The 19,693-nt window shown below is 33.8% G+C and overlaps 1 protein-coding gene and 1 long non-coding RNA gene across 2 annotated transcripts; both read left to right on the forward strand.

The window, feature by feature from the left end:
* Positions 1-10,266: 10,266 nt before the first annotated feature.
* LOC114530212 (hamartin-like) lies at positions 10,267-18,687 on the forward strand. The gene is made up of 17 exons (XM_028551790.1): positions 10,267-10,741; positions 11,872-11,961; positions 12,047-12,109; positions 12,416-12,560; positions 12,736-12,887; positions 13,165-13,238; positions 13,335-14,309; positions 14,771-14,817; positions 14,964-15,130; positions 15,718-15,794; positions 15,876-15,929; positions 16,054-16,150; positions 16,365-16,460; positions 17,093-17,234; positions 17,346-17,434; positions 17,508-17,576; positions 18,580-18,687. Exons 1-17 carry the CDS (start codon positions 10,400-10,402, stop codon positions 18,685-18,687), a joined length of 2,787 nt encoding a protein of 928 aa, XP_028407591.1. The 5' UTR covers positions 10,267-10,399.
* Positions 17,537-18,734, forward strand: LOC114530336. The gene is made up of 2 exons (XR_003687761.1): positions 17,537-17,576; positions 18,580-18,734. It is a non-coding gene; the product is annotated as an uncharacterized LOC114530336 (long non-coding RNA).
* The last annotated feature ends 959 nt before the right edge of the window (positions 18,735-19,693 follow it).

Below are 19,693 nucleotides of genomic sequence, written 5' to 3' on the forward strand. Positions count from 1 at the left end.
TATATGGTTATATGGTTATATGGTTATATGGTTATATGGTTATGTGGTTATGTGGTTATGTGGTTATGTGGTTAGTGGTTATGTGGTTATATGGTTATATTTATATGGTTATATGGTAATGTGGTTATATGGTTAGTGGTTAGTGGTTATATGGTTATATGGTTATATGGTTATATGGTTATGTGGTTATATGGTTATGTGGTTAGTGGTTATATGGTTATGTGGTTATATGGTTTTATGGTTATATGGTTATATGGTTATATGGTTATATGGTTATATGGTTATCTGGTTATATGGTTATATGGTTATATGGTTATGTGGTTATATGGTTATGTGGTTAGTGGTTATATGGTTATGTGGTTAGTGGTTATATGGTTATGTGGTTATATGGTTATATGGTTATATGGTTATATGGTTAGGTGGCTATATGGTTATATGGTTATATGGTGATATGGTTATGTGGTTAGTGGTTATATGGTTAGGTGGTTATATGGTTATGTGGTTATATGGTTATGTGGTTAGTGGTTATATGGTTATGAGGTTATATGGTTATATGGTTATATGGTTATGTGGTTATATGGTTATGTGGTTATAATGTTATATGGTAATGTGGTGATGTGGTTTTATGGTTATATGGTTAGTGGTTATATGGTTATGTGGTTATATGGTTATATGGTTATATGGTTATATGGTTATATGGTTATATGGTTATATGGTTATATGGTTATGTGGTTATATGGTGGGTTAGTGGTTATATGGTTAGGTGGTTATATAGGGTTATATGGTTATATGGTTATGTGGTTATATGGTTATGTGGTTAGTGGTTATATGGTTATGTGGTTATATGGTTATATGGTTATGTGGTTATGTGGTTATGTGGTTATATGGTTATATGGTTATATGGTTATTTGGTTATCTGGTTATGTGGTTATATGGTTATATGGTTATGTGGTTAGTGGTTATATGGTTATGTGGTTATATGGTTATATGGTTATATGGTTATATGGTTATATGGTTATATGGTTATATGGTTATATGGTTATATGGTTATATGGTTATATGGTTATATGGTTATATGGTTATATGGTTATGTGGTTATATGGTTATGTGGTTAGTGGTTATATGGTTAGGTGGTTATAGGGTTATATGGTTATATGGTTATGTGGTTATATGGTTATGTGGTTATATGGTTATGTGGTTAGTGGTTATATGGTTATGTGGTTATATGGTTATATGGTTATATGGTTATATGGTTATGTGGTTATGTGGTTATATGGTTATATGGTTATATGGTTATTTGGTTATCTGGTTATGTGGTTATATGGTTATATGGTTATGTGGTTAGTGGTTATATGGTTATGTGGTTATATGGTTATGTGGTTATATGGTTATATGGTTATATGGTTATATGGTTATATGGTTATATGGTTATGTGGTTATGTGGTTATGTGGTTATGTGGTTATTTGGTTATATGGTTATATGGTTATATGGTTATATGGTTATATGGTTATATGGTTATATGGTTATGTGGTTATGTGGTTATGTGGTTATTTGGTTATATGGTTATAATGTTATATGGTTATATGGTTATGTGGTTATATGGTTATGTGGTTAGTGGTTATATGGTTATGTGGTTAGTGGTTATGTGGTTATGTGGTTATATGGTTATATGGTTATTTGGTTATGTGGTTATATGGTTATATGGTTATGTGGTTAGTGGTTATATGGTTATGTGGTTATATGGTTATATGGTTATATGGTTATATGGTTATATGGTTATATGGTTATATGGTTATATGGTTATATGGTTATATGGTTATATGGTTATATGGTTATACGGTTATATTGTTATTGGTTATGTGGTTATATGGTTATGTGGTTAGTGGTTATATGGTTATGTGGTTATGTGGTTATATGGTTATGTGGTTATATGGTTATATGGTTATATGGTTATATGGTTAGGTGGTTATATGGTTATGTGGTTATATAGTTATGTGGTTATATGGTTATGTGGTTATATGGTTATATGGTTATATGGTTATGTGGTTATATGGTTATATGGTTATGTGGTTATATTGTTATGTGATTATATGGTTATATGGTTATATGGTTATATGGTTATATGGTTATATGGTTATATAGTTATATGGTTATATGGTTATTTGGTTATGTGGTTATATGGTTATATGGTTATATGGTTATATTGTTATATGGTTATATGGTTATATGGTTATGTGGTTAGTTGTTATATGGTTAGGTGGTTATATGGTTATGTGGTTATATGGTTATGTGGTTAGTGGTTATATGGTTATGTGGTTATATGGTTATATGGTTATTTGGTTATATGGTTTTCTTGTTATGTGGTTATATGGTTATATGGTTATATGGTTATATGGTTATGTGGTTAGGGGTTATATGGTTATGTGGTTAGTGGTTATATGGTTATGTGGTTATATGGTTATATGGTTATGTGGTTATGTGGTTATATGGTTATGTGGTTATGTGGTTATGTGGTTATGTGGTTATTTGGTTATATGGTTATATGGTTATATGGTTATATGGTTATATGGTTATATGGTTATGTGGTTATGTGGTTATGTGGTTATTTGGTTATATGGTTATATGGTTATATGGTTATATGGTTATGTGGTTATATGGTTATGTGGTTAGTGGTTATATGGTTATGTGGTTAGTGGTTATGTGGTTATGTGGTTATATGGTTATATGGTTATTTGGTTATGTGGTTATATGGTTATATGGTTATGTGGTTAGTGGTTATATGGTTATGTGGTTATATGGTTATATGGTTATATGGTTATATGGTTATATGGTTATATGGTTATATGGTTATATGGTTATATGGTTATATGGTTATATGGTTATATGGTTATATTGTTATTGGTTATGTGGTTATATGGTTATGTGGTTAGTGGTTATATGGTTATGTGGTTATGTGGTTATATGGTTATGTGGTTATATGGTTATATGGTTATATGGTTATATGGTTAGGTGGTTATATGGTTATGTGGTTATATAGTTATGTGGTTATATGGTTATGTGGTTATATGGTTATATGGTTATATGGTTATGTGGTTATATGGTTATATGGTTATGTGGTTATATTGTTATGTGATTATATGGTTATATGGTTATATGGTTATATGGTTATATGGTTATATAGTTATATGGTTATATGGTTATTTGGTTATGTGGTTATATGGTTATATGGTTATATGGTTATATTGTTATATGGTTATATGGTTATATGGTTATGTGGTTAGTTGTTATATGGTTAGGTGGTTATATGGTTATGTGGTTATATGGTTATGTGGTTAGTGGTTATATGGTTATGTGGTTATATGGTTATATGGTTATTTGGTTATATGGTTTTCTTGTTATGTGGTTATATGGTTATATGGTTATATGGTTATATGGTTATGTGGTTAGGGGTTATATGGTTATGTGGTTAGTGGTTATATGGTTATGTGGTTATATGGTTATATGGTTATGTGGTTATGTGGTTATTTAGTTATGTGGTTATATAATAGTTATGTGGTTAAATTTTTATGCGGTTATGTGGTTATATGGTTATTTGGTTAGTGTTTATGTTGTTATATATGAAAATATGGTTGTCCGCTATTATATCACAGTTTATGGATGTATATCATGGACAGTTGTGTGGTTTTTCAAGTTACGACGCATACGTGAGTATTTTGGATGCTCTTAGGTAGTTATATCACACAATTAAAGGCACTGTAATTGTTGTTGTGGTGATCTTTTGGTTTTACGTACAATTATTTTTCGTTGCATTTCATAATATTTTTTTCCTTCAAGGAATTTTTTTAAAATTTATAATTTATAGAGGTATAACATATCAAAATTTGAAAGGAGGTTGTAAAGGCAGGTTGCCGATATATTCACGAATGAAGATTGCCACGAATTCCTTTTAAGATTTACTTTTCGTAATACTGAGCAAATGTTACCGAAAAAAAAATTACCGAAGTTGAAGGAGACGCGAGAAAAATACGTCTAAGATAATGTTTGAGCGGTTATATCGTTTCACTCGTTTGAGCGCTAAATATTGAATTTCAACACGATCTTCATGGGATTCTTACTTAGTGCGTTTTTTTAGTTTTTTTTCCAGAGGAACATATGTAGAAAGGTGAAACAGACGGGCCTATCTTTAGTTGATTCGGCTAGCTCGGATTTTTAAATATTATATATATTAAACATTTTCCATAACTTTTTCACGTACTGACAAACTTTCCATCAGCAAGGTCCAGGACGTCAACGTCAATGTATCTCAAAGACTAAAACCACACGCTACTTGATCCCTGAATTAAGATTTTGGATATATATATATATATATATATATATAATTATATATATATATATATATATTCTATGTACAAACCACCATTATATTAAAGAATAAACGTTATATATCACTGAAACTGGTCCCAGTCATTTTTAGCCTAGCAATATAATTTGAAACAATTTCTCTATATTATCATGACAGTGTGATGGAGAACCTGTTCCGAATCCAAAATCTTAATTCAGAGATCAAGTAGCGTGTGGTTTTAGTCTTTGAGATACATTGACGTTGACGTCCTGGACCTTGCTGATGGAAAGTGTGTCAGTACGTGAAAAAGTTATGGAAAATGTTTAATATATATAATATTTAAAAATCCGAGCTAGCCGAATCAACTAAAGATAGGCCCGTCTGTTTCACCTTTCTACATATGTTCCTCTGGAAAAAAAACTAAAAAAACGCACTAAGTAAGAATCCCATGAAGATCGTGTTGAAATTCAATATTTAGCGCTCAAACGAGTGAAACGATATAACCGCTCAAACATTATCTTAGACGTATTTTTCTCGCGTCTCCTTCAACTTCGGTAATTTTTTTTTCGGTAACATTTGCTCAGTATTACGAAAAGTAAATCTTAAAAGGAATTCGTGGCAATCTTCATTCGTGAATATATCGGCAACCTGCCTTTACAACCTCCTTTCAAATTTTGATATGTTATACCTCTATAAATTATAAATTTTAAAAAAATTCCTTGAAGGAAAAAAATATTATGAAATGCAACGAAAAATAATTGTACGTAAAACCAAAAGATCACCACAACAACAATTACAGTGCCTTTAATTGTGTGATATAACTACCTAAGAGCATCCAAAATACTCACGTATGCGTCGTAACTTGAAAAACCACACAACTGTCCATGATATACATCCATAAACTGTGATATAATAGCGGACAACCATATTTTCATATATAACCACATAAACACTAACCAAATAACCATATAACCACATAACCGCATAAAAATTTAACCACATAACTATTATATAACCACATAACTAAATAACCACATAACCACATAACCATATAACCATATAACCACATAACCATATAACCACATAACCACATAACCATATAACCATATAACCATATAACCATATAACCATATAACCATATAACCATATAACCATATAACCCTATAACCACATAACCATATAACCACTAACCACATAACCATATAACCACTAACCACATAACCATATAACCATATAACCATATAACCATATAACCTCTAACAACTAACCATATAACCACATTACCATATAACCATATAACCACTAACCACATAACCACATAACCACGTAACCACATAACCACATAACCACATAACCACATAACCACATAACCACATAACCATATAACCATATAACCATATAACCACATAACCACATAACCATAAAATCATATAACCAAATAACCATATAACCATATAACCACTTAACCATATAACCACTAACCACATAACCATATAACCACTAACCACATAACCATATAACCACATAACCATATAACCATATAACCATATAACCATATAACCATATAACCACATAACAATATAACCACTAACCACATAACCATATAACCACTAACCACATAACCATATAACCACATAACCATATAACCACTAACTACATAACCATATAACCACATAACCATATAACCATATAACCATATAACCATATAACCATATAACCACATAACCATATAACCACTAACCACATAACAATATAACCACTAACCACATAACCATATAACCATATAACCACATAACCATATAACCAGATAACCACATAACCATATAACCACTAACCATATAACCATATAACCACATAACCATATAACAATATAACCATATAACCACATAACCATATAACGACTAACCACATAACCATATAACCACTAACCACATAACCATATAACCACATAACCATATAACCATATAACCATATAACCACATAACCATATAACCACTAACCACATAACCACATAACCATATAACCACATAACCACATAACCATATAACCATATAACCATATAACCATATAACTATATAACCACATAACCATATAACCACTAACCACATAACCATATAACCACTAACCACATAACCATATAACCACATAACCATATAACCATATAACCATATAACCATATAACCATATAACCATATAACCATATAACCATATAACCACATAACCATATAACCACTAACCACATAACCATATAACCACTAACCACATAATCATATAACCATATAACCATATAACCACATAACCATATAACCATATAACCATATAACCACATAACCATATAACCACTAACCACATAACAATATAACCATATAACCACATAACCATATAACCATATACCATATAACCATATAACCACATAACAATATAACCACTAACCACATAACCATATAACCACTAACCACATAACCATATAACCACATAACCATATAACCACTAACTACATAACCATATAACCACATAACCATATAACCATATAACCATATAACCATATAACCATATAACCACATAACCATATAACCACTAACCACATAACAATATAACCACTAACCACATAACCATATAACCATATAACCACATAACCATATAACCAGATAACCACATAACCATATAACCACTAACCATATAACCATATAACCACATAACCATATAACAATATAACCATATAACCACATAACCATATAACGACTAACCACATAACCATATAACCACTAACCACATAACCATATAACCACATAACCATATAACCATATAACCATATAACCACATAACCATATAACCACTAACCACATAACCACATAACCATATAACCACATAACCACATAACCATATAACCATATAACCATATAACCATATAACTATATAACCACATAACCATATAACCACTAACCACATAACCATATAACCACTAACCACATAACCATATAACCACATAACCATATAACCATATAACCATATAACCATATAACCATATAACCATATAACCATATAACCATATAACCACATAACCATATAACCACTAACCACATAACCATATAACCACTAACCACATAATCATATAACCATATAACCATATAACCACATAACCATATAACCATATAACCATATAACCAGATAACCACATAACCATATAACCACATAACCATATAACCATATATCCATATAACCACATAACCATATAACCACTAACCACATAACCACATAACCATATAACCACATAACCACATAACCACATAACCATATAACCATATAACCATATAACCACATAACCATATAACCATATAACCACATAACCATATAACCACATAACCATATAACCACTAACCACATAACCACATAACCATATAACCACATAACCATATAACCATATAACCACATAACCACATAACCATATAACCACTAACCATATAACCATATAACCACATAACCATATAACCATATAACCATATAACCACATAACCATATAACCACTAACCACATAACCATATAACCACATAACCATATAACCATATAACCATATAACCATATAACCATATAACCACATAACCATATAACCACTAACCACATAACCATATAACCACTAACCACATAACCATATAACCATATAACCATATAACCACAAAAACCATATAACCAGATAACCACATAACCATATAACCACTAACCATATAACCATATAACCAAATAACCATATAACCATATAACCATATAACCACATAACCATATAACCACTAACCACATAACCATATAACCACTAACCACATAACCATATAACCACATAACCATATAACCATATAACCATATAACCACATAACCATATAACCACTAACCACATAACCATATAACCACATAACCACATAACCACATAACCACATAACCATATAACCATATAACCATATAACCACATAACCATATAACCACTAACCACATAACCATATAACCACTAACCACATAACCATATAAGCATATAAGCATATAACCATATAACCAGATAACCACATAACCATATAACCACTAACCACATAACCATATAACCATATAACCATATAACCACATAACCATATAACCACTAACCACATAACCATATAACCACTAACCACATAACCATATAACCACATAACCATATAACCATATAACCACATAACCATATAACCATATAACCATATAACCACATAACCATATAACCACTAACCACAGAACCATATAACCACTAACCACATAACCATATAACCATATAACCATATAACCACATAACCATATAACCAGATAACCACAAAACCATATAACCACTAACCATATAACCATATAACCACATAACCATATAACCATATAACCATATAACCATATAACCACATAACCATATAACCACTAACCACATAACCATATAACCACTAACCACATAACCATATAACCACATAACCATATAACCATATAACCATATAACCACATAACCATATAACCACTAACCACATAACCATATAACCACATAACCACATAACCACATAACCACATAACCATATAACCATATAACCATATAACCACATAACCATATAACCACTAACCACATAACCATATAAGCATATAACCATATAACCAGATAACCACATAACCATATAACCACTAACCACATAACCATATAACCATATAACCATATAACCATATAACCACATAACCATATAACCACTAACCACATAACCATATAACCACTAACCACATAACCATATAACCACATAACCATATAACCATATAACCACATAACCATATAACCATATAACCATATAATTATATAACCACATAACCATATAACCACTAACCACATAACCATATAACCACTAACCACATAACCATATAACCACATAACCATATAACCATATAACCACATAACCATATAACCATATAACCATATAACCACATAACCATATAACCACTAACCACAGAACCATATAACCACTAACCACATAACCATATAACCATATAACCATATAACCACATAACCATATAACCAGATAACCACAAAACCATATAACCACTAACCATATAACCATATAACCACATAACCATATAACCATATAACCATATAACCATATAACCACATAACCATATAACCACTAACCACATAACCATATAACCACTAACCACATAACCATATAACCACATAACCATATAACCATATAACCATATAACCACATAACCATATAACCACTAACCACATAACCATATAACCACATAACCACATAACCACATAACCACATAACCACATAACCATATAACCATATAACCATATAACCACATAACCATATAACCACTAACCACATAACCATATAACCACTAACCACATAACCATATAAGCATATAAGCATATAACCATATAACCACATAACCATATAACCACTAACCACATAACCATATAACCATATAACCATATAACCATATAACCATATAACCACATAACCATATAACCACTAACCACATAACCATATAACCACTAACCACATAACCATATAACCACATAACCATATAACCATATAACCACATAACCATATAACCATATAACCATATAATTATATAACCACATAACCATATAACCACTAACCACATAACCATATAACCACTAACCACATAACCATATAACCACATAACCATATAACCATAGAAGCATATAACTATATAATATATATGTATATAGTATGTGTGTATATACAGTGTCTATACACACTATATAATTTATATAATTTATGCTAATATATGTAATGTATATTTCGAACCCTCGTAACATGAAAATATAACCCTTTGCCATATCTGAAACACTGATCTGAAATCATGATCTCAAAAAGTGGAAACACACGCTTTCAAATTTTCCCAGATTTATCGCATTGACGCATTCTGCTATTTTGTCCAACAATGGCAGAAGACGTTAATGTCTAGTCATTGAAATCTTATTGTCATAATGAGATGTTTATACATCACTCGTGTTTGCGATCAACACAGAAAAATGACACAATATGCTGTTAAACACGCACTTTCTAAACAGTAACCCTGTTGAGTTGTGCAAACTCAGTGAGAAATCAAAAATCATGGCCAATTCAGCGGGCCAATTCAGTACATCGAGCTCAAGCATCGAGGGAGATATCTCTAAACCTGATTGGAAGATACCCTTGGCGAAATTGAACTCAGCTGTTATCCAGGAAAAAGAGGAGGCCAAAGAAGCAATACATCAATTGTTGCTCTCGGGATCCAAACAGTGCCATGCAATTATGGGAGATTTATTTAATCTGTATGTGAAAACCAGTTGTCGAGCGGCGGGAGAAATACTCTTGGATCAGAGTCAACAAAATCATGTGAATGTAGGTATTGTCTTTAGTATGGTAATTAACGACATGTTTGTCAGATGTTTTGAATTGTGAAGATGTAGTTTTTTAGCTGATTAGTATGTGTTTTGAACCATTTTGAACAAAACTGTTACACATATAGTCATTTGATGATTCTCTGTTACAATATAAATATCCACCACCCTGTTGAAGACCTCGATTTTAACTCTCTCAATGAAAAGTTGTCTAGTTTTAAAGTTGTTGCCATGATATATTGCATCTTATTGGTTTTGAGCTTCACAGTTTTAAAGTAATATAGACAAACTAGTGGTAGTAATATAGACAAACTAGTGGTAATTCCTTCATGGTACTGGTTTCAAGGCCACGTGTACACAAGAGCTGTCACTCTGGGGCCAGTTGTATCAAGCCTGTTTAGCCTAAACAGTGGATAAGTTCAAAATAGAAAGCAAGTCTGTCGTTTTATTCAGCAAGCGAACTAAATGTTTTTTACTTTAATACAAAGATACTGTCTACAACTACATATTCAGTGCATAATATTCAAGTTGACTCATTCCAGAGAGATGAGAGTGTTATTTAATTTTCACTTATCCACCTGTTTAAGATTTTACATTTCATTTTGTGAGATGAGAGTTTATAGACTTCCTCATATGGCAACTCGACCTATTAACTTGACCTCACTCCTGCGTTGTGTGTTGGCAATTTTTGCAGTATATTACCCAATTGCGATAGGTATAAACCTCTCTTTCTCACAATAAATTCAATGATGACAATGCAGAAAGTCTGATTTATTTTACACCAAGCTTGATTGGCTTTTTCATTTTGTGGGACTATCAAACTTCATGTAACATTGGGCTTTCTGTGTTTGACTTCATTATGAAAAGGTCTGTTGACCCTCTTAATAGCAGAATTAAATATCAAAAGGGAGTTGTGAGGATAATTTATATAAAAAAATGGAAAACTACATTCAAAATAGACATAAAATGGGTTAAACATATTCAAATAGTGAATCAGTTCTAAAGAAAATGAAAAAAACATAACTTCAATTCTTTATAGGCATGTGGATCTGTTTCAAAATGGCTTTGAGAGATTTAAATTCTTGAATAATTTTCTTTTGATGACAAATAACATTTGTTCTTTTATTGTAGTTTTTATTTGAGAAAATGAATGAAGGTTTGAAGAATCCTGAAAAAAGATACGCCACTTTAATGCTACTATGGAATATAATTCAGCGACAGGTATAATACCGGTACTTGGTTAACATAATCAGAGCATTGTTATTGTATAATGGTTGATTATTATAATATTCCTTGTTTGTTTTAGCCATCATGGCGTCACACAATAATATCAACCTCTTTTTTCAATACATTTATCAAGTGTTTGAAGGTAAGATTATGGTTTGTGGGTGGTCGTATACACAGTCAACATTGCATAGTTTGTAGTTAGATTGACGGATAGTTATGTTATTTTATGTAAATATTACTTAATTAAGTTCAGTCAATTTTACGTCCATATGTTGAATTGAGAGCAGCATTTGTGTCAGACTGGTTAAAATTTTTGAACTACCACACTGGTTAACCTTTTTTATGGTTAATCTTTCATCAAAAGCCTCTCTTGTTAGTCTACCTTGATTGATCTCTTGTTTCTATTTTGATTATTGTCTCCAAGAATAATAAAAACTTACTTTTGAAGGTGGATAATGATGTTGTAATATTAGTAACTGGAATATTGATTATTACGGCCTTGCTTCCATCTGTTCCATCTCTTGTTGGTTCAATTTTGGAGGATTTTTTTGACATCTTTGAAAGACTTTTCTTATATACAGCAAGACAAAGGGGTTGGTTATTTATTTATTACTACTATAGAAAATATATGTGTACTTTGTTTGGGTTTCATTTAGGATCAGGAGATGTGAAATGTAGAAATCCCTTTAAAACACACCCAATCACATCAGGTTTCTGTAGATCACTACAGAAAGACACGAAAAAGAGAATTTCCATTATTTTTTGCAGGGATCACTCCAGACACACACATACTTCATTTAAAAGTCGCTGTTTATGTATTTTTTCACCGTTTTTATGCCATGTATCCAAACAATACTGTAACATTCATGAAGTCTTTCTTTGAATCTAATCATGGAAAGGATGTTCAAAGATCTATTGAGGTATGATCGCGTTAGGATTCTAAGAGTTAGAATTTCATGGTAAAAGCAATTAAGGCACAAGAATGAAACTCAAGCAACCAGGTTATCTAATGTCAAATGTCCAAAATCTATATATTTTCAGGAAGCCTGCTGCTCCCCAGGGCAAAATCTTTCTTATATTTTAGTGACAAATTAAAAATGTCACTGTGACTGTAGAGTTGTCCAACTTTAAGAATTGCCACTGTTAGAATTTCCCATCCTATTTCATCTAATATATATGATTTGTTTTTCTTTATAGTTGCTTTTAAGGTGGGTCAAATTCCACCCTTGGCTAATAACAGAAACTGATCAATCTGAAACTGGCAAAGACAGGTAATGTATTAATTCTAGGCAAAACACGAGTGTTGTGTGAATGATTGCTAAAGAATTTTTTTTGATTTTGTGAAACAGAAACTTTTTCAAATTTAGATGGCGAAGTAAGGAGCCACATGATGTTATAGTTGACTGCGAGAAGGTCTCGCTGGAGCCAACTTCTTGTCACTTGCAGGAAAGTGAGACTTTATCATCAGTGTGTACTTCAAGACAAAGCTCGTCAGAAGTTACAATGTCCGAGAGCTCAGGAATCTTAACAAATTCGGACAACAGCATGCAGCCAGCTATGAATAGTGAAGATGAAAGATTAGACATGGCGACCCAAACTGGAACCTCCTTACAAAATGCGACCTACCAACAAGATGAGAGCTCTGTTGATAGTGGCACCGATATAAGTAGTATCACCCCTCTGGTGGCATCTTCTGCAATGATTAATAGCCCTACAACTTTATGTAGCCTGACCACACCCCCATCGTCTAAAAACACCTCGCCCTCTGGAAGCGTGCACGATGTCTCGATAGGCCACACTACCCCAGGCCAGCTCAACCATTCCAGTCATGAAGCGAGCGATGCGAGACTAAGCATGCAAACCCCCACCCCCTTGGGCTCGAGACGATCAAGTTTTAACCATCATACCGCTAATAGCTTCGCGGTCATTGATGACTCGTCAACATGTGGTCGCAATACTCCCCCTATACTATTAAACCCACGGGCAACCCCCGTTAAAGAAAAAGGGCATGCCACCTCAGAGTCGAGCAAGTACGACAAGAAAGATAGAGAGAAGTCAAGTTTTGACTTGATTGTAGACGATACACTTCGTGATCCATCAGAACAAAAACCTGAGACTCCAATTCGACCATCTGCGGAAAAACTTTCATTGTCGAAATTCCCGTGGGATATTCTAGACGCGTTGCAGCCGTTTACGACAAATATTTGTAACCATTGTCTGGAAAATTGCTCTGGGGGTTCCAGCAAGAAAAATGCGGATTGGGAAAGTCAGTTGTCTCCTGCACAATTGCTTGATCATTATCTGCTGTTTGGGCAAAATTTACAACAAGGAAAACTGAATAGGTATGTGAGTGAGCATAGGAGTACGAGCCAAAACAAATTGAGGGGCAAACGATTTGATGACTCGTGAGTACAAATTGACCGACTTATCCCAAGTACTGTCTAATCTAGGGGGGCTGTCTCTGCCCCTTCCCTCAATTGTCTAAGATGCATATTTGCATATAAGTAAGGTAGAATTTAGACTCCTTGGGTTTTGTTAGGAATTATGGAGGGAGGATTTAATTGAGTACAACTTCTGAAAATTATACCACAAATACGATCCTTGGCCAAACAGATATGGGTTTTGCTTATTTCCCGAGAACTAACAAACAGATTATCAAAGGAGTATATCGGTGACCATATAGTTCATTGGTTGGTCATTATGTGGGATTGTCGTCTTGTGACAGTATTGATTTAATATACTCAAAAAATCATCCTCAGTATAAAATCATCATTAGTAAAGTACGGTGTTTTATCTTTTACAGTATACCGCTAACAAGCCAGGAAGGACTTGATTGGACTCACTTTGGAGGTATTTTGTCCACGTACCAATTAGAAGCCTGCTTTGTTTGGAAATTGTTTATTATGCATGGTCTACATATTGTGTGGATAAGCAATGGATATTGTATATGTAAACTATTTTCTAATTATGGTCGTCTGATCATATGAATGTTATAGGTTCACCTCCCAAAGATGAAATAAAAATACTTCGCAAAGAACTGCTATTACTTCAGAGTGAACTCTTATTCGAAAGACATAAATGTGATCTTCATGCAACTAGAAACAGAAGATTGGTTGGCAAGGTTTTCCAGGTTAATGCTGTCAGAGAGGAACTATTTGCTGTGGTATGTCGCGGAAAACTTGTAAATGAGAACTGTAGGAATCTGTAAATCGAAACTCCGTGCTGGGTCCTAAAAATTGTCAAGCATTTCCCTCCTTATAAATTGGCGATGAAAAGCTTTATAAACTAAGTTCTGTATTTATAGACATCTGGGGGAAAAAGCCCCCCCCCCCCCAGATATATAGCTTGGTACATTCAGCCTCAAAACTCTATGTGAACTGGAACTATAACTCGGTCGCCATCTTTGAAGCGGAATTGGGCACCAGTGTCAGTATATATCCATTGTTTTTGTCATGGCGACGATCGTGCCCAATACGTCAAAGATGGCGACCAAATAACCTTGGGAGATAACCGCCAGTTATCGCTCCAGTCTTTGTAGGTTCACTGCATTCAGCACTCCATCCAGCAAAACATTTCCGCTTGCGACATGAAGCCACAGAAAACCTTTTAGTTTCAGCAACCCCATCACATTGTATGTTATGTTGTCGCCATTTTGTTGACCCACACTCTTTTAATGTTTAAACCCAAGCTAGTTTGTTTGGAACGGCATGTAACTTCTCCTCCTAATGCCAACATTATAAAATTCAACAGAAGGATCAATTAAGCGTCCTTCAAAAAGAAGTTGCTAACTTGGAACAATCATGCAGAGAAAAAGTTAAAGAAAACAGGTATTACGATGCTTTTAGAGCAAATTGTGTTGAGAAGATTATATCCCTTTTGTCACTAGTTTCAATTTATCGTTATTATAGACAGTTGAAAGAAAAAACAGAATCTTGGAATCAGCAACAAGCGGAAATAATGAGGTATTGTAGCTCCGATATTAGGTTCTTTCTTCGTAAAATAAATACTTTGCTGGCATTTTTAAATGTGAGCACAATTTTCAAAAAAGGTTTTCATAATGAATAGTTAATTTTTTCCCCAATATAGCAATCTGTCGAAAGCAAACGAAACATTGACTTCAGAAAAACTAGAGCTAGAGGCCGAGGTCGAAGATTTTCGTTTAGAGAACGAAAAATTACGAGAGGTAAGACGGACAAATGGTAATCTTTCGAGGCTCGTGATCGTATTTAAAAACGAGTTATCGACTACGTGTATTAGGACTACGTAGAAATGTAGAATAGCCAATGAGGTAAGTGAGTGGAGCCAATCCTCAGACAGGAAATTTAATCTAAAATGACTGTTGAAAATAATATATATGATATATCTTTTATATATATTTTGCTTCTTTACAAATCTAGGAAGTAAAGGCGTCGAAAGCACAGATATTTCAACTTGAAAATGATCTATCATTTCTCCGGCGCTTAGAGAAGGAAAATGAAGTTTTGAAGGAAAAGGTGATGATTGCATTGTAGAGTTCATACATAGAGTTCACTCTAAATACTGGGACGATATTGATTTTTATTTGGCCGCCATATTTGAAGCCGGAGTGGGCACCGGTGCCAGTCTCTTTTTATTGTTTTTGTCGACCCTGTCGTTGGTCGTAAAGACAGGCACCTATTTCGACATCAAATTTGCATGGCGACCCGGCAATCTCGTTCCCCGAGCCCGCGATTCCTCTGGCGAGAAAGCAAAGGCTCTGGGATAATCCAGACCGTCCAAGAGCCAAGGGCTCGGGGAACGAGATTGATGGCGACCGAGGTATCTCTTTCCAGTTCACGTAGAGTCAACTGCTTTGTACCCACCTCAAATGGTATACAGTTTGTAGTATTTATGAAAGGTCCCAGTCATTCTCCATTTTGATCCAATATTTCTAGTAAATCCTACTTTTCAGTGATTTATTCGGTTCCATAATATAAAAAACTAAATTTATCTTACATACTAGTAAGACTCATTTTTTGGTCCAACCGTCAGAAACAGATTCCACGTCCGAATGCACTAAAATGTACACAAACTATCTCTTAGCATCCTCAAATATATCCAAATATCTCTAACAGTTATGTAATGTTCTAATCCTCGGTAATTCAAGGCTGACACGCAAGCAGGCAATTTACTGGTGATGGGCGAGAGAGAAGAGCAACTTCGGGATTTGATTCATATTTTGCGAACAACAGTTGAAAAATCGCCACAGGCTGAAGCGAAGTTACACGTTTACGAAAAAGAATTAGAGGGTATGCGTGATGCATGCATGGCAGTGATTTCACTGGGACTCAGCTAATTCTTTTTGTAGGCGATTTATTAGTTTATTTGGTTTGACTCGTTAAATATTTCTTTATTTAAAGATGCACGTTTGCTAATCAACGAACAAAATGCAGAACTGCTGTGTCTTAAATCAAATTTCTCAGAGCTGGAAAATATTTCAGCACAAAAGGTTGGTTGCAAGTTAAACTCTGATATCTTGAGGTATTATAGGTATTTTAAAAAAGTCTGTGTGTTTTTTTCAGGAGCACCAGATAAAAGATTTAAAGAATTTAATCGAAAGCATAAAGAAAATTTGGAAAGATAAACTTGACGTGAGTTAAAAGCTGGGAATCTTGTTATTAAAACATATTTTTTTTAGTTATATGTTTATCTATGTTTATATATATGTGCTATTGCAGTTACCCAAATTCCAGTCAGCATGGTTCTGAAAGTATGAACATATAGCAGAGACCAGGCTACTGAGGGGACTATCGAGGGAGGCTACTGACGGGAGGGGGGCGAGGGGGATTTGCCCTAAGCTTACAAGAACCCGGAAAGGTTGTACTTTGTCCACAAATGTTTGCAATGAATTTTACGATAATAACAAAAGCCATACAAGGAGTGCAATATCCTTACAATTATGACAAGAGGAGTGGAAGAGGGAACGAAAAAGCTGACAATGGTCAGTGGAAGAGGGAACGAAAAAGCCCTCATGAAAATTATGTCCCAGGCTTCGCTCAACCTCTCGCCGGAGGGGGAGACTGATCTGAAATTAGTGGAGTTTGACATCCAAGCCCAAAGATCGATCCCCAAAAGCCGCAAACCTGTGATTATTTGGTAATTCGCATTATATAATAACTATAGTGAAACACGCAATGTGATTGGTCAATAGCCGTGCAGGATCAGACAATCCTGCACGCGTTTTAGACAATCCTGCACGCGAAATTTAATTTTAATAAAGTTAACCGTTGTTTCACTACAGTTATTTTATAAAACAATTACCAAATGATTTTCCGTGCAGGATTGCGTGATCCATGCACTTGGGATGTTGCTCGACTTTCGGAAAGCGTGAAAATACACTCGCCTACGGCTCGTGTATTTTCACGCTTTCCGAAAGTCTCGCAACATCCCGCGTGCATGGATCACGCAATCCTGCACGGAAAATCATTTGGTATTCCTTTAATATCGTGCTATTATCTTAAAACGAGGAATCCTCAAACCTTTACTGGTACAAATAAATTGACGTATACCCCTATTGTCAGGAGCTCTTTAATAGGTAGTCAAACGCAATTTGAAATGTACAAATTTGTAATCAATTTTTTTGCCTTGTTTTAGGCGGTAGAATCAAAATACCAAACGATTAAAAGGACTAATCAGAGACTAGAATCTGAAATAATGAGTTTACATTCGAAATTGGATGCTAGAAAGAAAAAAGATAGGTAGCACAAAAAGTAAGAGAATATGCATATTTAATAGAAATATTTTTGCTTTATTGTATCATGACTTATTTTTGGGGGATACACAACTTTACGGGCTTGAACAATTCGAAAAAGGCGCGAAACAAACTTACAACCATTTGAACCTGGTGGAGGGCTGTTTGCGGTTGTCTTGTGAGGGAAGTAATTTTGGGATAGGTTTTCCATTGGCCCACTGTTTCACGCGATCACGTGAACCCGTGTACACACAGGTGAATAATGACAAATGTTGTATTGCAGCACTTGCATGGAACATGATTGTGAACAAGCTGTAAGTAACAACTTGTTAGGCTTTTATTTTTAACAAAATTGTATTTTGTACCCAACAGCTCAAGCTGTCTATGCACTTGATGTTCTCAATCACCAGTTTCATTAATCCTGTTATTCGTACCTTTTCATTGGTCAGTAGGAAGCCTTGTGTGTTTATTTTTAATCCTTATGCGTGACACTGGTTTCTTAGCAAGTTTGCTCTCTTAGTTTACACGCAAATATTTTTTATCTATATAAAGAGTATTAAATTCGTATGACTGTTGCAGTTGCGTAAAGATATATTTCTGGCGATGGCGTAAGATTTTAATTTTAAATATCGTAAACGAGTGTTACATCAGTAGGATTCTCATTCATTTGAGGTAAGTGTGTACCTATCTCTCCTGGTCAAACGAGATCGAGAATTATAAGATTTGATTGGTTTTTATCACTCATTTTTGTTTAACCAAACGCTGTTTGGTCAGCTTGTTAGTTTAAGGGACAAAAAAATTGAGTAGCCAAAGGCTCTCGTCGACTCTTGCCGTGTGTGGGAAGATGTGATATTTGCCTGAGGGTTCAGGGAAAAACATAGGCTAATTAGCCTTTCTCACGATGACGTATATGCGCCATTTTGGGCTACTTTTAATTTTCTTAAATGCGTTTAAGCAATAATAGCAATGTATGAATAATTTTTTAGGAGTCCATAGACCATTTAAACAATAAATGAA

This window comes from Dendronephthya gigantea, unplaced genomic scaffold, assembly GCF_004324835.1.
Source record: "Dendronephthya gigantea isolate DGI-Jeju-01 unplaced genomic scaffold, DenGig_1.0 000061F, whole genome shotgun sequence".
Classification (NCBI taxonomy): domain Eukaryota; kingdom Metazoa; phylum Cnidaria; class Anthozoa; order Malacalcyonacea; family Nephtheidae; genus Dendronephthya; species Dendronephthya gigantea.

Coding starts and splice junctions, on each gene's coding strand:
- LOC114530212 (XM_028551790.1), top strand. CDS start 10,400: ATGCTGTTAAACACGCACTTTCTAAACAGTAACCCTGTTGAGTTGTGC. Junction 13,239..13,334: donor TCTGAAACTGGCAAAGACAG/GTAATGTATTAA, acceptor TTTCAAATTTAG/ATGGCGAAGTAAGGAGCCAC. Junction 17,577..18,579: donor TTTGGAAAGATAAACTTGAC/GTGAGTTAAAAG, acceptor GCCTTGTTTTAG/GCGGTAGAATCAAAATACCA.